Genomic DNA, 22,974 nt, shown 5'->3' on the forward strand with positions numbered 1-22,974 from the left:
CCCCGCACATCCGGACCCATTGCCTGCTTAAGGGCTCTCGATTTGCCTCCTCCGTCCCAAAGCGTGCCGTGACAAGAGACACAGTGCCTTTTCTTAGGAGGCGGCGGGGAATCGGTGCCGGTGTGTCACAAGGACTGGCAAAAACAAATATCTTCTGGCATTTGGAACAAAGAGAGGACAGCTGATCTTACGAGCTGACACCTCTGCTTGCCTTCCCCACTTCTGAAGCGCCACAAATCTCTCGGCCACACAGGAAAGGGAGCATTTCCCTTCTGGTCTCTGCGCACAGACAACAGCGATGACCAACCCGGCCGCGGAGGGCTGGGCTGAGGCAGCGGCCTGCGCCGGGCCCGGTGCTGTATCGGCCCCGCCCGAGGGTGCCGGAGCCGAGTGACCGGCAGCGGAGCGGGGCCGGGCCCGGGCCGGGCGCGCAGGCGCAGCGCCGGGACATGGCGGCCGTGCGGGTGCTGCGGCGGGCCGCGGGGCTGTGCCGGGGCCGCGCCGCCTCAGGGACCGGCCCGGCGCCCGTGCCCCAGCGCATCGAGGAGAAGCGCCGCGCCGCGCTGCTCGGCGGCGGCCAGGCCCGCATCGACGCCCAGCACAAGCGGGTGAGCCCAGCGCAGGTGTTTGGCGGGGACAAAGCCCCGTCCCGCTGCTGCCGGGCGCACCGGGGAGGACGGGCCGTGCGCCGCGGGGCTCCGCTCGCCTCGGGGGACTCGCGGATTCGCGTGGCGCCTGCAGACGCCCCTTCGCGGGCAGCTTTCCTCAAGCAGCGCTACAGACCGCACTGCCTGTTACTCTGGGTAGAAAAAAGAGCAGTTGCTTAACTAATTCCTTTACCTCAGAGTGGTCACCGAGGTTGGCTGTAATATGTATGAGAGGTAATGTAGACACAAGTTGCAACTTCTGCCTGTCAGTGTGATGGTAAATCAGTTCTAGGTTGCTTAACGCTTCTGAGCAACAGCTTCATCTTCACACCGCTGTTGCAAATTTAAGCTGATCTCTGAGATGACAGCAAAGAGTTAGAAGAATGGAAATAAGGCTGAGGAAAAGACAGGTGGGAGGGATGACAACAGGTGGGTATTTAGTTCCCTGCCTCTGTCGTTTAGAATGCAGGCAGTGCTGATGGGGGTGACAGCAGAGGTTTCTTGCTTCTTGCTAGGACGCCTTTTCAGTGTAATGCAAGGCCCTGGTGGTACCATTGTGGCTTGTAGGCATCAGGGGGGTGGGAATGGCGATTCCCTTGAAGGCTCCCTCAGTGATCAGTCTGCCTGCCAGCAGTGTCCCTCCCCAGTTATACAACACCTGAAGACACTTCAGTCTCTGAGTTACATTCGGGACACTGGCACACCAATATACAAGCACTCCTGCATGTCTAGGGCTTGAACAGCTTATGTTTTATGTAAACTAAAACTATGGCTTACCTTAAGCTTTCCTGCATTTGCTGCTTTTTCTGAGCTTTTTGGCCTGCTGGTCAGATGTTCTGTAGAAGCTGAGCTGTGTTATAGTGTCATGTTGATGCAGGGTCACATCATCCCCTAAAGGAGACAGGCCAGCTGTCCTTCCCTTTGCAGACAGATGCTTACCATGGTTGGAAATAACGCATTTGTTTGGTAGGTTAAGATATAAAGAACTTTGCAGTGATTTTTTACTACATAACACTGAGCAAGGGACATGTATATCTGGTCAATTGATTCTGTTCTTGGCCTTTACCCTACTTTTGCCAGTAACAGTGTCCAGCAGGAAAAAGAACAGAAGAATTTTGTCAGAAGATCCCTGCGGGCTGTCACAATTCCTCTTCCCTCTTATTTACCTCAGTCAAATAATATTTGAGTGCGGTGAATTGAACCCTGAGCTGTTGGGGAGGACTGGTCTAGCTGTGGAAAGGTTCCCCTGGTTAAGAATAGAAAAAAGGCCTTTACAGCAGCATTTAAATGTGTAGGCAAAAGTAGCTGTGATGCATTTATATCCTGTTGAAGATTGTTTCCTTTCTCCTGTGGTAGTGCTACTCCAACAGTCAGCCTTCTTTTCAGAGTCTGGCTTGCATTATGTTTGTTTTTGAGGAGGGTAATAACTACACGGGATGTTTCCAGTTTTGGGGGCCTGCAGTTGCTTAATGGACCCAGTGTAGCACATGAAGTGAGGTTTTGCTTGATTAAACTGCATCTGCTGGGGGTCAGAAAACAGCCAGAACCACCTGATGGCTCTGTTAATTGTTGCTTGCTCTGTTCCAGGGAAAGCTGACAGCAAGGGAACGAATTCTGCTGCTGTTGGACCCTGACAGTTTTGATGAATATGACATGTTTGTGGAACACAGATGTACTGACTTTGGGATGGACTCCAGTAAGAATAAGGTAATTTTATTTCATATAACTTGTTTCAGTGTCCTCTGCTGTGCAGCCAGCCCACAGTTTGAAAATGGGCTTTTCTGTTCACATGTGATTTCAACTATTTGTTTTCTTTGTATGTATAATTTTGTTTTCCTCTAAATTTGCTCTAATTACTCTCAGTTTCCATTTAACAGCTTACAGAGTTTTCTAAAACTCTGTTTTAGACAGAGTTTCTGTTAAACTTGATACCTTTTTCATAAGGTCACCCCTTTGGTTCAAATACCTTCCTGGGAATTGTCTCAGATTTGCATTTTAAACAGTAGAGGAGGCTGCAGAGCTTTGTTGGTGCAATTTTGTCAATCAGATCAGATATGAGGAACAAATCAGGGTAGATACTTCTGCTTTCCTACTGGTAGGATTAGAGTTATTGGATGAAACAACTCAGATCCGTATTTATGCCTGCCAAACTACAGTCATAAAATCCTTTAGGGCCTTACAATCTGATCTGGATGTTTGGAAGGCCCAGCATTTGTACTGCTCTGTTAGCCAGTTGCACCCTTCTTTCCAAGGCACTTTCTGGATGTGTGGCCATGTATCCTAAACAGGTTGGAGGATTGCAGGCTATGGAGGAGGGAAGGGACAGCAGGGTTCCAGCAGGGGCACTGGGAATGTTAGAGGTGAAGGATTTGTTTGTTGTGTCAGACAGGAGGCTGATGACACTTGGTGCTGTGAACGATGTTGTGTTAGACATCCTCCTCTCCCAGGGAGTAGCAGAGCAATCATATTTTTTCTTTTTTTTTTTTTTTTTTTACTCTGTTCCTCAGCAAACTCAAGTAACTGCTGTGTTGCCTCTCACTGGGTTACTCCATGCTGCATCCCACAACTGTTGATAACAAATTACTGTTTCTGAAAATAGGAGTCCTGAGTGGGACAAGAGGGTTAATTTTTTCCGTTGTCCTTCAGAATTCACCCTTCAGTGAGCTGCAGATTGTGTTTACAGAGCACAGTTTCACAACAGATGACCTAACTGTGGCCACTGGGCTGAAATATTAGTTTAGCATTGAATTTCTGTGTCCCTGTAACTTTCTGAGGGTAGAGTAGGAGTTGTGCTCACATCCAGGCCACTCTGTGGGCTGCTGGGGCTTTTGGAAGTCACCTGCATGTGGCAGTGGCTGAAGTACAGGTGTGTGCTGCTGTTCTGTGTGCCAGGGGCTGAGAGCAGTGCTGTGTGTGCAGCCTGAGAAAAGGCACCAGGCAGGTGTGAACTTCCTCACAACAGAGCACCTGGGCATAAATGGCCCTTAGAGTGGGCCCCGCACCACACACTTCCCTTTTTTTCTTTCCTTTTTTATTTTTTTTCCTTTTTCAATACCGAACAAGAAAAAGCACTTCAGTGCCTGAAATTCCCTTTTTTACTGACAGCCCAGTTAAGTTCCTTTCATACTGTTCTCTTGAAAGACTTGTAAATATTTTCCTTTCTAGAAAGTGATACAATATAGATGAAGCACATTTTAAGACTCACAGACTCCTTTTCCTTGGCCAGTTCTTTCTTCCCTTATTTTGCACAGGGTGCAAAATGGGACAGGTCAGGTTCAAGAATTTGAGGTGATTGTAATTATATTTTTGTAGCTGTCCTGGGTTGTTTTTTATCTGCATCAACACCTCAGAGTTTGTGCACCATGTCCATTTTAAAAGGTAAAAAATAAAAGGTACATCCTGTCTCTGAGGGCATGATTTACCTTAATTCCAGTTGTGCTACATTTGAAGGGAAACTGCTAAGTTCACTGATCTTTACTCTAACATATAATGAATGTGATATTACCTCTAGTTTTCCTTTCCTGGGCTGGGGAAAATCTTTCTGGAGCCTCCCACTGCAAACATGGAAGATGAGACCTCCCAGGAAATCAGTCTTTGCTTTGTCTTAGTAGGAATTTGTGGAAATTCGGGTCATTGTTGCTTTGATTTATCTGTTATTTTCAATTGCTTTACCTGTTTTTAATGCAGTATCCTGGTGACAGTGTGGTGACTGGCCGTGGACGGATTAATGGGAGACTAGCTTATGTTTTCAGTCAGGTAAAGTTTTACTTATTTTTAAATAGTGGGAATTTACCCTTTGAAATAAGTTCACAATAGTTCAGTGTGGTCATGTAGCAGTGTACCTGTGGGAGGAAGCAGGGCACCCTCATTCAAGAAGAAGCAAAAAAGCATAAAAATAGATAAAATGTACATTTTATGTTAAAATATATTTTTTATATTAAAATAAAAGTGTTTCAGAGGAAACGTCTTAGGCAGAGAGTTATCTTGGTCGGTCACTGTGAAAGAAAGGCTTTCTTTCAGATCATTAGTAAGTGCTGCTCTGTTCTGGGCCACAAAGTAGCCTTTGTTCCATTTGCTGTCATGGCCAAAGCAGCTGTTGCTGTGTTACTCACTGAGTGAGGCATACACTCCGCCTTTTTTGTCTTGGGTGTGTGCTCCTTCCAAGGAGAGACACTGTTACACGGGCCTGAACATGTGGAGAGGAGCCAAACACAAACCTTCATTTTAGAACACAAATAGGGGGCAGTGTTTGTATTAATAGAATTTATGAGTGCCCCTTCATGATACACCCCTCCCTTTTGATATTTAAGACCTTTTTCCCTCCAAGTGGAGCTGCCTCCTGAGATGCTGAACCATTTTGGTTCAGCTGTTAGTCATAGCCATGCTGTCTCTACCCACACAGTTTTTGGGGCTTCTTTGGGAGTAAGGCTCAGTGGGAGTGCAGCAGAGAAACTCCCCAGGAGCTGGCTCTGGGCTCTGTTTGTGCCAGTAGGTGTCAATGTCCTCTTTTTCTTCTGGATCAGTCCCAGGGCCTGTTAGAGATCTTCCTGCTTAAGCCATTTGGCTGACATAGTCCCTACAGCACCCCGGGAAGAGTCATAACTCTTGGACATAATTCATGAGTCTAGGATGGTGGTGTGTGTCCAGGTTTGTATTTCCTCCTTGTAAAGGAGGCTCGGATCCAACTGGGATGATCTGTAGGCTGCACTGAGGGACTCAGTTGTTTTGAAGCAGAATACCAAATACCAAGCCCTGTAGGATTATATTATTTACTGGCAATAACTGACAACATTTTACTGAAATCATTCTTTCCCTTATCTGAAAATTTGCTTTACAGGATTTTACTGTATTTGGAGGCAGTTTATCTGGCGCTCATGCCCAGAAGATCTGCAAGGTAATATGGCACATGAGAAAACAAAAAAAAAATTGTCAGAATCATTTTTCAGTCTGTTGTGATAATGACTTTGGAGAAAATGTTTGCTGACTGATTTTAGTGGGCTCTGGTGTGTGCCATGCCTGAGAGAGGTGCCTCTGGAAACTTTTTGAGTGTGAGCAAGCTTTTCGAGGTAATTTATGTCTTCTGCTTTACTGCAAAGGATGAGAGATTTGCCAAGTACAAATATAAATAAACTACTCATTGTCCACTGGAGAAATGAGGAATGAATTCGGGGAAACTTTTTCCTCTAAACAGTGTGCTGTGAAAGTGTGTAATATTTTTTAAAAAAGCAAATGTAACAAGTAAACAGCCTGAAGATAAACAGTTTTACAACTTGGAGGTCACCTTGACCCTGAGAGTTTCTCTTATCAGACACTTGCGGCTATTTACTCTTGTTTGTCTGCTTGTCTTGCTAGAAGAGTTTTTGAATCCCAGGACTGGGGAGACAAGAATGCATGGGTGTTGAATGGTGTGAACTGGTAAATCTTCCTGAATTTTCTTGCCGTGGAATCAGAAACAAGATTTTTGGTGCACAAGGCCTTTTATGCTGTGGAAATAACTACTCTTTGGCATAGGCTCCTCAGGAGTGTGTGGGTATAAAACTGGCAAACATGAAGACTTTGGGCTAAATAACAACTATTTGGTTTTAACAGGCCTAGATATTGGGAAGGACTTGAATTACCCTTTCAGACTGCAGCTTTGTGGTGTCTGTACTGGGGAGGGATGGAATGGCACTGGAATGATGGGATGCTCTCTGGTGGGTTTTCTTTGATCTGTTCTTTCTAAAGCAGCAGGGTCTGATCACAGAACTAGAAAAAAAGCACCTGGTTGGTGCTGCTCTTGGTGGGCTCCAAAGCTGGAAAGCTCTGGGAGCATCAGTTGCTTTGGGGCTCAGTCTTTGATGTGTGTTTTAGGAAGAACTTGGAAGAGCCTTGAGAAAGGAATCCATGTATAGGTCCCTGGGTAAAACAGCAGAATGTCTGTGAATTCTAGGACTGTACAGAGGTAGTTACCACCAGCTCCTGTTCAGGCTGGAGTTTTGAGTCTCCTGAGATACCACTAACCTGAGTGGCATCAAGAGTGGTTTCTGTATTTTTAGGCAATACAAAATTGAAGGCTGATGCTACAAGTACTCTGAAAGATGGGATGGAATTGTAAATCACTTAGCAAGTTAAAGATTGTCTGAAATTATTTTATAACAATGATTGAAAGAGCAGGGAAAAGCAACTTCAAAAATTAGAATGGGGATTAACTGATGTTTTATAAAAATTATTTAGGAGCTAAAGCAGATCTTGATGTTAAAACAGACCTTAACATAATGTGCCAATGCTGTAGTGTTATGAAAATGGCAAATATTTTACTGGAATTCAATAATCAGGAATATTTTGCTCAAGGAATGTAAGGAATTCGGTCCTCCTACTTATGGCTCTGTTGTAGTATTGTGTATGATCTTGAGGCAAGTAACCAAAATGATCAGAGTCCTAGAAAACAGGATATGGGACTGAATTGATGATGCTTAGCCTTGAAACATGAAGAGGAATATGAAGACTGAAGGGAGACTTGAAGTACTTGAATGTTCACAAAAGTAAAGGCCAAGATGTAGTGGTTTAAAAGCAAAACAAGTGAGAGACTCCAAGTCAGAAATATAGTTTAATAGGAAGAAAGGAAAGAAAGGTAAACTAAAATAACTGCAATAATACAAAAGACCACTGACAGAGTCAGAATACAGCCTGATCAGGGTGATAGAAGCAGTCCAGGGGAGGTGGTCTCCCTGAAGCAGTGATCCCATAGAAAGATCTGGTAGCTCCAGTCCTCTGGGAATCCAGTGGATGAGGGCTGCCTGTGCTGTCCCAAACCCCAGATTATATCCAGGTGAGAATGCTTGGCTCCTTCCCCTGGGCGGAGCATCTCACAGTGGGATGATGAGCCCTGCAGTGGGTCCTTGATGGCCCATTAACCAGAGAGAGCTCCCGAGGGAGTTACCTGTGAGTCCTGGGAGAGGCATTGATGGGCCATTAACAGAAGATAGCCCAGAGGGAGGGGGCTGGGAAAACACTGCTCCAACAATTGGATTCATCAGTTCATGGAGATGGGGATAGAATACTTTGTGCACATCCTACACTACAACTCAGGACACGGGAATAGCTAATTGGTATTCCTCACTGCTGTGTATCAAGACAAATTGAATGTTTAAATTTCTAGAGGAAAGATTTAATTTAGTCTTCTCAAAGAAGTTCTAAGAAGGGTGATCAAGCATTAGACTATACAGCTTAGAGAGATTCCACAGCCACCACTGCAACAAACTTTGAAGAGTAGGTGAGACATATCTGAGGGGATGTTTGAGGTGCAGTTGAGGCCCCTCATGAACAGGGAGAAATTGTCTCTCTCCTGTGACCATGCCACTCACACTGCATTATCCAAATCCAGAGCTGAGTGTGGAGATGCACAGCTGGGAAGGCAGATATTTTTGGGGGTTTAGCTTAGCTGGGTCAATACTGAGGAGTCTGTGTCCATCACTAGATCATGGATCAAGCTGCAATGGTTGGAGCACCCGTGATTGGGCTGAATGACTCTGGAGGAGCCCGTATCCAGGAGGGAGTGGAGTCCTTGGCAGGCTATGCAGACATATTTTTGGTGAGTAGGCTGCTGGATGCACAGGGAGCTTGGCATGCACAAAGGTGGGCAAAACATGCAAGTGGGTGTTTGTAAGTAAATGTTAAAGTTATCGTTCTGTTTCAGCCAATGGATAAAACAGTGTGTGAAACTCGGACCTTGATTCTTTTCTTGACTTTGGGCAAATGTTCCCATGTGTTAAACAAAGGTGATGCTGAGCTCTGTAAAGCTCTGTGACCCAGTGTGGAGTGAGAATGAAAGAACAGGCAATTAGCTTAATTGGAAGAAATCTCCAAGCAACTACTTAACTTCTTGGTTTACACCAATTTTCAATTGTTTCTGTTGGGGTGTAATTTCTCTGAGCATTTATCAGTTTGGGACACCATAGTTCAGTGCTTTTTTGGTTGTGATGCACTATCAGCTTCCCTGTATTTCTTCTGAAATACAGATATGTTATCAATTCACACAGCAGTTATTTTCAATAGGGTTTGTAAAAGGTGAAGGATTTCTACTGGAGAAAGAGGGACTTAAAGTAAATTAAGCACTGTGCACTGAAAGGAAACTTGGAAAGCTCAGATCAAAAGGAGTGAAGTTCCTGTTCTGTCAAGATGGAGATGGGGGGGAAAGTAAAATAGAGTTTTGGGGTGGCAGAGGAAGAAGGCATGCAAGCCAGATGAGTTTCTATTCAAAGAAGTGTGTAGGTCAGTGTTAACCTTACTGGTTGGGGATGTCCAGTGTTGATTGCACTGGTGAAAGTTTTATGTTCCTAGAGAATTTTTGTGGTTAATGCAAGAGTTTTTCCCCTAGGCACACTGCTGTTCATTTTTTTTCCACAGAAATGACATTATTTTGTATGCCTGCTAAAATACTTTGCGTCAAATTGCGTGCACAGGACACTGTCCTTTCAGTTGGAAAGCAGGAGGGATGTCAGGTCAGTCAGATGCTGATGGTTTTTGGAGGATGCAGTCTGGGAGGAGCAGTTGTAGAAGTCGTTGTGACCTCCCTGAGTAACAAGCAGTGTTAGTGGTTTTTGGGACAGTACACCATCCGTGTTGGATGGCAACCATTCACTTTGGTGTAAAACTTAAGCCAGTGCAGAAACCTGATTTTAAAAGAATCCTTTCCCAGTTGGTCAGTAAACTTACTTCTACCTCTGAGCACAGTGTACCTACACATTCAGATGTCAGGGACATCCACTCCTTCCCACTCCAGGTTCACTGCTGTTTTTGCCCCTGCAGCATCTGTTGGGGTGGCTCATGTTATCTCCTTTGCAGTCACTGCATGGTATAGAGAATCAACTGTACAGGAACAGAAAGGAGAAAAAAAGAAATAACAAACTCCTTTTGATACAATTTACATAAAAACGCACTTTGGTAAAACCAGATTTTTTTTTTTTTCTGTTTCAGAGAAATGTTTTGTGTTCTGGTGTCGTTCCCCAAATCTCCCTCATCATGGGTCCTTGTGCTGGTGGAGCTGTGTATTCTCCTGCCTTAACTGATTTCACATTCATGGTGAAGGTAAGGGTGGGTCCTGAGCTGCCGGTGAAATTGATCACACACTATGTGACCACATGGGGATGGGTATTTTATGATATGATCTCCTGCTTTGGATTTTTATTTTGCATGAAAAGATAAGAAAAACTTTCCCAAATAATTTGTGGACAATTGCATTTTCAGCGGATTTTTAATCCAAGGCAGCCTTTTAAAGAAATTTGTTTCTCTCTTCTTATTTTGGGGGAAGTCTCTGGAGGCTGTGGCTGTCTCTTAGGTGCTTTTGCAGCTTGGTTCTGGCATTCACTGTTTCTGCTTTTCCCCCTCCCCCAGGACACATCCTACTTATTCATCACTGGGCCTGATGTGGTGAAGTCTGTCACCAATGAAGATGTCACCCAGGAGCAGCTTGGGGGTGCAAAGACACACACTACAGTGTCTGGTGAGAGCTGGGGGCTTTACTGAACATGCTGACTGTGCTCAAAGTAAATGAGAGTAGTTCTGGCTAAACAGCCCGTTGGCCAATGCAGATGAGTCTGAGGGACAAAGCTCTGCCTAAGCACAGGATCTGACTCTGCAGACGCTCTCCCCTCTCCCGCAGCTCCTGTTTAGTAACAGAACACAAAGGAGAGAATGTGGGAGAGTTCTGGGATTTGGAAGAGAAAGTAGCAAACCCACAAAAGATGCTAGAGGTGGGAAGACTGTCACGGGGAAGGGCTTAGCAAAGTCAGCCTGGGGTGTTTTTTTTTGTTGTTGTTTTCCAGACATTTGCATGGGTTGTAAGATGCTCAGCAGTCCCTTGTTTGCTCACAAATGTGATTGATTGAACTGCTTAACTATAAACCAAGTGGCAGTGTGAGCTGAAGCACTTCTTCCCTCTCTTCCCTTTTTCCCCCTCTGTGAAAATATCTGTGAGTCATGAATCTTCTCAAGACTCACATGATTGTGGGATCTCAAATTCTATGTGAACTGAGCTGATGATGAAGCAAAACCACGCACAAAGATGCTGCCCAGATCCAGCCCTTTTATAAAAAGCACTTGTAGTCCAACACTTGGGTGCAGCACAGCAACCTGAACAGAGTTCCAGAAGGCTGGAGTCCAGCTAGGGCTGTGCCAGCTGATAAACCACTTTGCATTATTTTGAATATGAGGTCACCAATCCAGACCTGTTCTGGAGGAAGTCTGATACAGCACATGTTTTCTAGATATTTTTAGCTGCTCAGATTTGGTGGCTTAAGACTCCTGATTGTTAATAGCTCAAGTTTAGAGTCTTGCTGTTGCTTGTTCCTATCTTTGTTGGTATATAAAGGAAAGGAAAGCTTGCACAAGGATTTCCATAGCTGCTTTACTGTGTCTGTGCAGGAGTTGCACACAGAGCCTTTGAGAATGACATCGATGCTCTGCTGAACCTGCGAGAGTTCTTTAATTATTTACCCCTGAGCAACCGGGACCCAGCTCCAGTCTGCGAGTGCCATGATCCCAGGTAAGGGAGCCTGGCTGAGCTCGGGGCTCTCTGGGCACTGCATTTCCTGCCTTCTCTGGCTTATGGGTGTTCTGTGCCTGGGATCTTGGCAGAGAATTCTGCATCCTGGGATGTGAATATGGGAGGTGTTCCAACATGTGTGTGCTCACTGTTAGGTTTAATTCTGTTTCCTGAAAGGACTCGTGTCCAGGCTGTGGGCAGAATGTGGGGAAAAGCAATCTCTGTCCAGGTGGGTTGCCCAGTCCTTTGGAACAAGCAAGAGAAGGAGGAAATAGCACAGTGAGAACTTGCCCTGTTCTGTCAGCTGTGTCTGTTGGATGAGTTCTGCTCATGAGGGTTAGAGGTGGGCAGGCAACAAGGAGGCAGAAAGCTTTGTGTGTTACGTACTTGTCTCAGGCTTATTGTGGAGTTGGCAACATAATACAGAAAGGACTTGAGCATTTCAAGAGGGGAAAAATGGTAACTGTCTGGACTTCTATCAGGGAGTTTCTCCAGGAGCTGAGAGACAGCCAGAGACACAGCACAGGACACTGAGCAGAGAGCCTTGCAAGGACTGGAAGGCAGAGAATGTCAGTGGAGTAAAAGTATTTTGACCCAAGTTCCAGTTGTGCTCGAAGTTCAGCTCTTTCCCTAGGGATCCCTGAAGAAGCTGTTGCACTTTCCTGCATGGGAGTGATGCCTGAATATGTTCTTTCAGCTCCTCACATGTGTGTGATGTGTCCTGGGGCTCTTCATGTATTATGATTTTAACATGTGAGTCTGGAAGGTTATTTTCTCTTCATCCCTCATTGTGCTTTTCAGTGTCTGTGTAACAGTTTGTTTGGGGAGGTGCTTTTGGACTGATTTTACAAATCACTGCACTGGTCCCTGAGATACATGTTTCACTTTTTAAAAAAACAAATTTGCCATTTTCTTTTAGAGAATGGCCAGATAGGTCAATTAATTACTAGTCCTAAGTTTTTCTGAGGTAGGTGTTGATCTTCAGGAGTTCATTAAACTGTGCCAGGCTGGTTCTGTTCTGTTCTCAACTGCTCTGGTTTGATAGTGACAAAACCAAAGCAAATCTCCTGTATTATTTGCTGAGTTGGGGGATTATCTTTGAGATTATCATGATCCTTATAAGCATTCAACAAATTGTACTGGGATTATTGCTCTCTACACACTTGATTTTGATATTTTAATTTCACTATAGAAGCAACAGTCTATTTTTTAAATCAATGTATTTTATAACAGGCAGTTTATTTGTAAGAAGCTGTCAGTTAGGTTGTAGCTACTAAAGTATAAGATTTGTCTCCCTTAAGAAAAAAAACAACTAATCTTTTACAAGGCATGAGATATAATAAATGCAATTTGTACTAAGAACTTCAATTTAGTAGTCTTTATACATGTGATGGCAGATCTATTTGTTAAATTTGTCTGGTTTTATAGCAGCATCTCTAATAGTTCTCCCATTTATGGTCCTAATGCACAGATAGGTATTATTTCATCTGGACATAGAGACATATTAATAGATTCCTTTTGCTTGGGATTGATGTGTTTGATCCTTACAGCTGCTCCAGTCCCAGTCCATTCCTCTAGAGTAATTGCTTCCTTATTGCATTGTTTTCACACCAAAAAAATAGCCACAAATTATGCAAATCGAATGTAACCTATTTGTGCTTTCATTGTGAAGTCCTGGGGCTGTTGGGGGTTGTTTGGTTGTCTTTCTAACTAGGCAAGTTCTTTTTGGTGTTGAAAAATGCCAGCCTTGGCTGCTGAAGCTTGTGTTGGTGAGTGTTCGTTGTCAGTGGCCTGGGTTCCAAGGACTTACAAATTTCTTTTTTGTCCCTGGTGAGATGTCCCCTGCCCTTGGGAGGCGTCTGATGCATCGCATTTGCTGTATGGCATGGTGGGATTTTTACTCTCTCTGTCTCTACAAACTTCTGGAAGAGGTTACTGCTAACTCTTGGTAACCAAGTGCACTTTCCCTTCTGTATTGAATGGAAACCAGCGTCCATCTGGGGAGGGTGTCTCCAGCTGTCAGGCTTTAACAATGAGCAGCAGTTCTGTCCCACTAAGTGGCGTCTGTAAGAAACACCTCTTAAGCCCAGTGAGTGCAGCAGCAAGCTCCAGATGTCCTGTGTCTGTACAGACGTTTGAAGGACATTTTCAAACGTGGTATCCTGGATAATGTCTTAATTTTGTTGATGGCTGTTCTAATGCCGTTAGGATTTCCTTCAGCAATGTGAATTTATGGGAGCAATAATTTCATTTTTCCACTTCTCTCTTATGGGGTAGCACAGGTTGCAGGACAGAGCTTGGAGCACATCCATATCTACTTTACAGACAAGAAAGATTAGAATCGTTTTTATCTTGGGGTTTAGTACATAAAAGAAGTTTAACTTCTTCAGATTAAGCTCCATTATATAATTTTATGTAAGTGTTTGTATGTGATATTTGCATTCGTATGGAAAAAGCACTCGAAGTGTTGCTGTCAGCTTTGTTCTATAAATAGCTGTGTCTCTTCCCTTCCCTCTAAGGGGCTGTGCCTGCCTCATCCCGTGTCTGAGGGAGTACACACAGCCAAAGGCTGCCCTTTTAACTTTTGTCTGATTTTCTCAAATTGCACATCACTTTCTTCAGTTTTAAATTGTGTGTCTGGAGCCTTGTGTTGTCTTATTCAAAATGTACTAGATCATGGCATTGTTAAAATACTAATTCAGTAAGAACTCCATAGAAACACCATTTGTAACAGACAGAGATCAGTATTTTTATGGAATAGCACAAATACAGTACTCCCTGAAACATTCTCAGTGGTGATTCATAAAAATTGACACCCCTGCACTGAATCCTCAGACCCAGTGGGTGCCACTGTGAGTGGGTCCCTAATGAGGGTAAGGTGATCAAAGCTGGGGAGCTGATCCTGTCTCTGCTGATGGCAGGGCAGGGTCTCTGTTACACGTGAAAATGTGTCAGTGTAAGTGGAGAAACAGGAAGAAGTCTTTAACCACAGCCAGTGAAGGGAAGACACAGAGTGTGGCTATGTTTTCCCCACTCCCTGCTTGTCTGGGGCCGGGGAAATGAGCACGGAAAGGTTTCGTGCAGCTCAGTGTTTCCAAAGCCGCGGGTGACAGCGTGGGCAGGGCGGGGAGGGTGTGCCGTTCCTGAGATCCTGGGCTGTGACGGGAGCCTCGGGAGAAGGGCTGTGCCTGGCCGGCTGCAGGGCCCGGGCTCTGATGCTGCTCCCGTGTCCCCAGCGCCGTGTGTCCCTCCGGCCGGCAGTGCCCCCTGCAGCCCGGCCGCCCCCGGCCGTGTCCCCACGGCCCCGCTCCGCGCTTCCCGAGCGCAGCTGCCCGTGGAACAGGGCTCTCCTTCGGGAGGAGGCTGCTCAGGCTGCCCGAAATGAAGAGAACCGCTTCTTTTCTCCATGTTTGAGGAGGTTTCCAATGTTTCTGAGAGGTGGAAATGTTTACTCGAGTTTTTGGTCTAGATATTAATTTAGTCTAAATGTTGTTGCTTCACGCTTCGTTGCTCTCCACAGTGACCGTCCCGTTCCAGAGCTGGACACCATTGTCCCAAGTGAGTCAACCAAAGCCTATGATATGCTGGATATCATACACTCCGTAAGTCTGACACTGTCCTGATTAAAGATGCATATATTACATTCTGTGTCTAAATAATTGACAGAAGCCAGTAGAATGCTCTGAAGATATAGATACTGTTACTTATTTATTTCAGTCTCTATAAGTGACTATTTTCACGTGTGTAGTAGCTGTGAATAGGCAACAAAAACTGCAGGGGAAAAAAGATATTTTAGCAGAATCCCAAGATTTGTTTTCAGGACACATCTCATGCTGTATATACAACTATACAGATTGACGATGCTGCAATTTAGTTTTTTCTGGGGTCAGAATCCCCCTTGAGTTCTTTTGCTTGGCCCCTCCTTGCACCCTGATGCTTCTTGGATTTCAGCACTTCTATATATAGGTAATAAAGTACTCAGAATGCAGAGATTTACCCTTCCCTGGTTATGGTAAGAGACAGTTGTATACATGCACAGTACAAGAAAATATATGTCTGGTTTTTTTTTTAATTTTACAAAGTTTGCAACTGGCAGCATTTAGACTCATTTTAGTGGTGAAAGCAAGCTCAAGGTATTTTTAATCCCTGGATTCTTCCACTGTGAATTTCAGTACAATGTGTAATGAAGGTTAAGTGGCACATAATAAAAATCTTTAGGTGAAATAGGAGAAGATCCCCAAGGCCTCCCACAGATTTTGGTATTAAGGAAAGAAATAACACCACTTTTATACTGCTTACATTTTGCACAACTTTTTTAAGACTGAGGCTAATGAAATGACTGGCACACTGCAGTGTGTATGAGAACAGCTGCCATAAACAGATGGAACTGGGGAATCCTGCTGGAAGCCCAGGCAGCCATGTGTAGGTGTCGCTACTGCTCCATGGATAATTCTGATCTCCTGGAACGTGTGAGTTCTGATCGTGCCTCATGCACCAGGGCTGGCCCTTGGCAGGGCACACACTGAGCTCCAGCCCGCGGGAGATGCAGCCACACGGGTGTGTGGTTCCAGGTGGATGCTGGCTGGGCTCTGCATTCCCTGGGACACACCTAGCACTGACCCTGGGGCAGCAGGGCTGTGCTGCCTGCTCCCAGAGAGAAAGGGCTCTGAGCTTGCCAAGAGTTTACATTCAACATGTCATGGGGAGCTTCTGAGCTCCAGGAAGTACTGTTTTGTCGCTGCAAATCGGTCTGTAAGTCTGCTGCTAATTAAGATGTGAGAAAGAAGTTCTTCGTATGTGATTTGCATTTTGTTCTAAGCCAGGGAGAAAGGCTCCCTTCAGTCATAAAGGTGTTCCCTGATGGAACACTTAACTGACAGTTTTGGTAGTTTTTGTAGGACAAGTTAATTCTTGCAATGAAGGCTGCAAAGACCAAAAGGTTTCCCTCCCTCTCTTTCTTTCAAAATTCTGCAAGTTCTGAACTGTTTTAGAAGTTGCAGTACTAAGGTAACTGAGTTTGTATTTGCTTGTCTATTTTATGCACCTCTGTCTGGCCTCATACGGGCTCTGCCTGCCTCTCCCCTTTGCAGATTGTGGATGAGAGGGAATTCTTTGAGATCATGCCGACCTATGCCAGGAACATTGTGGTTGGATTTGCCAGGATGAATGGACGGACCGTGGGGATTGTGGGCAACCAGCCCAAAGTAGCCTCAGGTTAGAGTCCAGTGTGAGACTGTGCCTTGCCTCTGTCTCTTTCTCTGCATGAGTCTTTCTCTGCATGCTGTGTAAGGTCAGAGCTGTTGTGTTGTGTGCTCCTCCACTCGTTCTGTGTTTTTCCACCACTTGCTTTGTCTTGAACCTCACTGTAATGCAGCTGTGAGCTGTGAAATGAACTGTGAACCATGTCTTTAGGGGCTCAACAAGGTGATCTTGCCCCCAGGTAATTAAATCAGTGCTGCATCCAGCCTAGGAGGAGCAGCAGCTGCACACGGGGTGGCGGGGTGGAAGGGGAGAAGAGCACCGCTCATTTGGCAGCAGCCTGCAAGTAACTTCTTTCCATGGCAGTAAAATCCCTAAAACTCATCTGCAGGGTGAGGAGACCTTGTTACCTCACTGTAGCTGAACAGTGCAAAGCCTTCAGACACACAAGTGTGGAGGAGCTCTTGACCTCACAAGGTTTGAACCTGAAGATACAATGTGCAACTCCAGCTAAGATCACCCTTCTTAACTGTCCAGGGATTTTCCTTTCTCAGTAATTCCTGAAATGACCTTTCCCAGTCAGAACATTTTGGTTTACTCCTTGTTTTTAATTCTTGTATCTATTTGTTTGGGAAAATCAGATGACCCAGAATGTTGTTTCATTTGTTTCATCTCTACAAGATGTGACGATCAAGATACTAGACAGAAGCTTTTAATATAAATTTAATCTTCATTTAGTATTTTACAATTTAACAGCTCTTTTCAGACAGAGGCTTTGATACGAAATGTGTTTTGTTTTAATATAGTTGTGCATAATGTAATTCTAAATGGCACTGAAACAGAACAGAACACTGCACTGTGTCTACCAGAAATCGTGATCTTTCTCAAAATAGTACTGGACTCTTTAATGTTTTTGGTTTTTTAATCGAGAACTCTGTAACCTTTCAATATGACTGCTCTGAAAAATACAAATGAAGAGAGAGTTACAGAAAAAAATTTAAATTATATTTATGTAATTAAACTGTTAAAAAACTGATTTGGGATATAAAATCTTTGCACACAGGGGGTTTGAGCGTAGCTTGTTCTGTGATCTTAGTTCTAAACCAGGAAGGCTTCATGGCAGAAAATCTCCACATTATCTACAGATAAGCTTTTCCTTTGTTTTAAGAAGACAGTACAACTAAAGTAGTGTGATTTTGAGTTGCCTTGAATTACTGCAGACCCCTGGAGTTGCTAACGCCTTTTTCTGTGTTCCTAACCTCAGGGTGCTTAGATATAAATTCTTCTGTGAAAGGAGCCCGCTTTGTTCGGTTCTGTGATGCCTTCAACATCCCCCTGATCACGTTTGTGGATGTCCCTGGGTTCCTGCCAGGTATGCCTTACCCTTGGAGTTCACGTGGTGCGTGGTGGTGTTGGTGTTAGAAGCCCACTCTCCCAGGTGGCACCTGCAGTCTCTCAGCCACTCAGACGACACTGCAGAGCTGTCCTCAGTGTGCCCTGGCTGCCAGACACTGGGGCTCACCAGGGCAAGGTCTGACCCACCCCCTACCACACATTGCAAGCCCCCAAGATCCCTCAGAGCAGATTACCTTCTCCAGCTTCTCTGGGGGGACAGGGTGTTTTCACTGGCATTGATTTGGTTATACATGGTCCCCTCTGTGTCTGTGCAATGCTCCCAGACACTTCTCAGTGGAAAATACCTGTGTTTAGAGGTTCATCAGCAAGGAAAGGGCTGTGATGAGCCTGCTTTCAGTACAGGTTCTCTGAGCAGGTAATATTAAAATGACCCATTACAAAACAAGGTTGAGAAAGGACTTACAAATGTTATACAATCAAATCTAATGTTAATACTCTTGTATAAACCACGGCTTACCTTAAGGCTTCTGCAGTTCTCAAAGCATCAGAATGTGACTATTCAGCATTCCAGTTCCTGCTTTAACACGATGGAATTGGCATTTTTTAACCAGGAGTTCCTCTCCTTCCTCCCCAGTGTAGGCTCAGCCTCCTCCTCTGATATGGACCAGGCAGTGGCTTAGTGTAAGTGGACACTCCAGAAATCCAGATTTGAGCAATTGCTCAGAATCCAAGAACTATTTCCATATAGCTAATTCAAAGTAGTGACTTAATATTACACAATAGAATGCTAGTTTGAAAGAAGATAAAGAAGAAAAAAAGAAGAAAAACCTGAGGAGATGAGATCTGAGGTTTGATTATAATCCAAAGCCTGTTGTGTTTTAAGGAATTTGGCAAGATTAGCCCATTAGCATTAGAAATTCAGATTAAGTAACAAATTCTGAGGGTGGCTTCATCATCCCATCTCTCTGTTCAGTACAGACGGAGAAAGCACCTGTCACACTGGCTCACAGCAGTGTACGAAACCTCTCCCAGACCCAAACACTTGAGTACCCCCAGTTTTCACAGGTGTGCACAGAAATGACATTTAAAGTGTTCATAACCTGTAACTGGATAAAAATATATGTTTAGAACAAGGCTGGGACTGAATCTGTGGCCAGAAAAGACTTATGTTACTTGGTCATGGGTGGCAGTGTAAATACTTCAAATACCTGAATGATCTTTTACACTGGAAGCATTAAGTGACTGGCTACTCTAGGTGTGGATTAGAAACAGGCTGTGACTAGAAACGGGCTCTGGGAATGCTCCCCAGCTCCTGGGCCTGGGCTGGGTGTCCCAGCTGGGCTCAGGCTGCCCCTTGGGGATGAACCCCCCTGGCTGTTCTGATTCTTGCTTCAGGAAGGGTCTTGTGGGCTTGGCAGGTTCCACTGGCTGAGGGAAAGGCAAGAACCCAAGTAAAACTGCAGCTGAGAGCATACCTTTGTAAATGTAGGCAGAAATTTTCAGACACTCAACTTACACCTGAGGGGAAACAGTAATGTTAAGCCAGGAAATACACTACCAAGTAAGTTCTTCAGTCTCACAAAAGAATTTTTACTTACATTTAAAAAAATATGCATAGGAAACCCTCTTAGAGTATTTGGGATCATCTTATGTGCTAAAAGCTAACGTCAGGAGGTGAATAAACTGCTAGAAAGTTAATTGTAGAGTTCTATCCAGTGGTCTGAAATTCACAGTCCTAAAAATAAATTACTGGGAATTGCTGATTCCAAGTCCAAGTCAGGTGAGCCTGTCTTTGGGACAGAAGGGTGTTGAGCATCCTGTCACATGGATGACTTGCATTCCTGTTTGCTGCCTATGATCATTCTCCAGAAGCACCTGCTGTGGAATTCATGCTCTGTCTTTTAAGGTCCATCATCCTGGGCTGCCTTGAAGGACAATTGAGGCTGGTCCTCAGTATGGTAGAGTACCCAAACTGCTTTCTCTGTGTTCTAGAAAAGAGGGGGCTTGGAAGATGAGGTTTCTGGAGAAGTGACTCTAGACTGTTTCCTACTGCCAGACACGTCTGGAGTCTGGAAAATGCTCTTAACTGTATTTTGTTCCCAGGAAGGTCCCATCTGCTGAGCTTTTTTTCTGTGACCTTCCATACAATCAACTGCTGCTCTGAATTTTGAGTTGCTCAGTATTTTGCAGGGAACACTGCCTGGCATGATCATCTCCAGGGTGCTAACATGGCTGTGGTGGTGGTCAGGTTTGCTGCTGGTGATGGATGATGGGGTTGTGTGAATTCCCTGGAGTAAAGCAATTCCTTGTCCTTTGTAGGCACGGCTCAGGAGTACGGTGGGATTATACGTCATGGTGCCAAGCTGCTGTTTGCCTTTGCAGAGGCAACTGTGCCCAAGATCACTGTCATCACCAGAAAGGTAAGCTGGCAAATTCCATGGAGTTCTCTTTCCACCTGTGGCAATTTTAGTTAAACCAAGTCTGTCTGCCTGTCCCAGTGGTGCTTTCTATCACTGTAGCATCTGTTTTGTCCCATTTGGTAACACTTCTTTGTATAACATTACAAGAGGCCACTTCTTCTATTCCCTGACCACCGCCTCAGTTCCTTCCTTTTGTCTCTGCACCCCTCTGGAACTTCCAGTTTCTGCTCCCTGCTCTCTCTCTGGAGTGCCTTCACTCAAGTACTTGTCCCATGTCACCCAGCCTGTTTCACTAAGAACATGCCATTTGTTTGCAGCAATTCTGCTTTCTCCTTCTTGCCTCCTGAGCCTCCCTCTGCACACCCAGCACTGGCTGCATCTGTCCTCTGCTGTGTCTGCGGGTTGAACACCCGCGTGGCTTCTTTTCCTCCCCAGACTTCTGCTGTGCTCTGCCTCACCTTCCTTTCTCCATAAGGTACCCGACATCCTACTGCCGTAAGCTCTGGGGCTGGCACCTTACAGCCTTAGTTAGCCTTCTCCTTGCTGCTCTGCCCCTCCTGCTCATTTTGCTGATCTTCTTTTGGCTTATCATGGCAAAAATCAAAAAGAACTTTCTGTTGCTTTGCCTTCTCTGATTGTCCGAGTATTCCCATGCAGTTCCTGTCAATCCTGAAACCTTGCTGCACTGTTCAGTACTGTCCTGACAGGGACTGCAGTGCAGTTTGCTCTGCAGTCCTGCAGTATCTGTTCATCACTGCTGTCTGGAGCATTTCCAGAATGGAGCACTGCAGAGCCTGAGAGCTGCATTCCCTGGCCAGGAAATTCCAGAAGCACACTCTCTGGTTGGTTTGGTGTCCATGTGCAGGGCAGGTCGAGGCCTGCTGGTCTGGATACACACTGATCCCTCCCTGCCTGCCTTGCAGAATGGGCTTGGTTACCACCAGCAGCCCCCTTCCTTGCTCTTCTGGGGCTCTAGCTGAAGTGATGTCTACTCCTAGGAGATCACTGCCACAATGTGGAGATGCTCATGCTCTCCTTCAGGTAGAATCCAGCCCCAGCTGCTTGTCTCTGGACTAGAAAAGGCTGCAGGAGCAATGCAGGCTGTTGCTGGAATGGATGCTGGTTTGTGTCACAGGCCTACGGGGGTGCCTACGATGTGATGAGCTCCAAGCACTTACGAGGGGACGTGAATTACGCCTGGCCCACAGCCGAGGTGGCCGTGATGGGAGCCAAGGTGAGCCCAGCCCTTCTCCCTGTGGTGCAGCAGTGTCCTGCCAGCAGCACCAGTGCCGTGGCAGCACCGTGGGGTGTCCTGGTGCTGCAGGCACAGAGAATGCTCCCAAACCCTCACCTGCTGGGCTGTGAGAGGGCTAGCAGGGCTGAGGGACTGTCACTGACCCTTCTGTTCCCAGGGTGCTGTCCAGATCATCTTCAGAGGAAAGGAGGCGGATGCAGAGGAGGAGTACGTGGATAAGTTTGCAAACCCATTCCCTGCTGCCATGAGAGGTATGGTTGTCTCCCACACTGTGTCTTATTTGGTTTGCCATTGCATGGAGATAAAGTTGTGCTATTTGAGTAAACCTTTTGCTAACAAGTTACATAGGTAATATACTTGTATCTGAGTTAGAAAGTTGATGCTTAACCACAGCCTGTGCCATGTGGACAGCATCTGAACACAAGAGACATCTCCAGCTGCAAAGAGCCTGGTGAAAAGAGGGGACTGCTCTGCAAAGTGCATTTTCAATTGTGTAGGTAGTAGATAGTGTCTCAAAATTCAGCCTTTTCCTTTATAGCACAGGTGCTTTGACAGTGTGTTATATAGCCCTAGATGCAAAGCAGTGGCCTGAAGAAAGAGTAGGGCCCAGTTCAGTTATGTTCTCCAGAACTCTCAGGAGCAAGTTTTTCCACTATTTTTACTTCCAGTTTTGGAGCAGTAACTGTGCTCTAAAAGGCAAGTTATATTCAAAGTTTAAAAAATTATTCAGGAATGTTTCCTTCTTAGGCTATTTTTAATTCAGTTAATTTATAACTTGTGAACTTATTTATTCTGACCATTGTTTTGGTTTTGCAAACTTACAGGTTAGCCTAGATACAGAAGGCTGGGAGGCAAACACTTCATGGTTGGTCAGGCTGAGGTTTTTTTTTGTTTTAATCTCTTGCAGGGTTTGTCGATGACATCATCCAGCCTTCAACCACCCGCACACGCATCTGCCATGACCTTGATGTACTGGCCAGTAAATCCCAGAGCAGTCCTTGGAAGAAACATGCCAACATCCCACTGTGAGGGTGAGCAGGGGCTACCCATGCTGGGAGACACCCTGAACGTGAGTTCTGGTTAACTCTCTCGTTAGTGGAGGTCTGTTTGGAAATAGTAACAGTTATTTTCATCTTGATTTTGCCAATAATCATCAATAAATCATAGTATATATTTAATTTTGGGCTCTGACCAGCTTACCTCTCTAAGCCCTTTCTTGGTGGTTAATACTCAGCACACCCTGCTCTGCCTGCTGCAGGTGAGCTGTTACTAATTGCTCAAGGTCAAGCATTCCCTTGGCTCCCTCATTCCATAGGCCCTGGAGGTGGCTCAGCCCTGCCTGAGCCACCTCCCACTCCTGGGAAGTTGGGCCCCTGTGGAGTTCAAGGGTATTCCACTGGCCCCAGACATTGGAGTCTGACTCTGCTTCCTGCACCACTGACTCGGGGAGGAATATCCTGAGCTTGTTTTCCAGTGCCTGGAGACCAGGCCCTGTTGATCCTGGACTCAGTTGTTCTGTTCCTCTGGTAGTCTGGCCTGTGGCAGCTTTTCCCTGTTGGTTGCAGCAGCTGGGTC

At 45.4% G+C, this 22,974-nt stretch overlaps 1 protein-coding gene across 1 annotated transcript; it reads left to right on the top strand.

Moving 5' to 3' along the window:
• Window positions 1-437: 437 nt before the first annotated feature.
• PCCB (propionyl-CoA carboxylase subunit beta) lies at window positions 438-22,577 on the top strand. The gene is made up of 15 exons (XM_066326194.1): window positions 438-608; window positions 2,235-2,354; window positions 4,335-4,403; window positions 5,485-5,541; window positions 8,104-8,217; window positions 9,603-9,713; window positions 10,020-10,128; window positions 11,049-11,169; window positions 14,690-14,771; window positions 16,260-16,378; window positions 17,628-17,740; window positions 20,044-20,144; window positions 21,280-21,378; window positions 21,557-21,650; window positions 22,307-22,577. The coding sequence occupies exons 1-15, from the start codon at window positions 450-452 to the stop codon at window positions 22,426-22,428; spliced, it is 1,590 nt and encodes a 529-aa protein (XP_066182291.1). The 5' UTR covers window positions 438-449; the 3' UTR covers window positions 22,429-22,577.
• Window positions 22,578-22,974: the final 397 nt, after the last annotated feature.

Source organism: Sylvia atricapilla, chromosome 10 (genome assembly GCF_009819655.1).
Source record: "Sylvia atricapilla isolate bSylAtr1 chromosome 10, bSylAtr1.pri, whole genome shotgun sequence".
Taxonomy (NCBI): Eukaryota; Metazoa; Chordata; class Aves; order Passeriformes; family Sylviidae; genus Sylvia; species Sylvia atricapilla.

Bases quoted from the DNA above. Each gene is read 5' to 3' on its own strand.
- PCCB (XM_066326194.1), top strand. From the start codon at position 450: ATGGCGGCCGTGCGGGTGCTGCGGCGGGCCGCGGGGCTGTGCCGGGGC. The intron at 11,170-14,689 runs GTAAGGGAGCCT...TGCTCTCCACAG, and splicing joins TGCGAGTGCCATGATCCCAG to TGACCGTCCCGTTCCAGAGC. The intron at 17,741-20,043 runs GTATGCCTTACC...TGTCCTTTGTAG, and splicing joins TGTCCCTGGGTTCCTGCCAG to GCACGGCTCAGGAGTACGGT.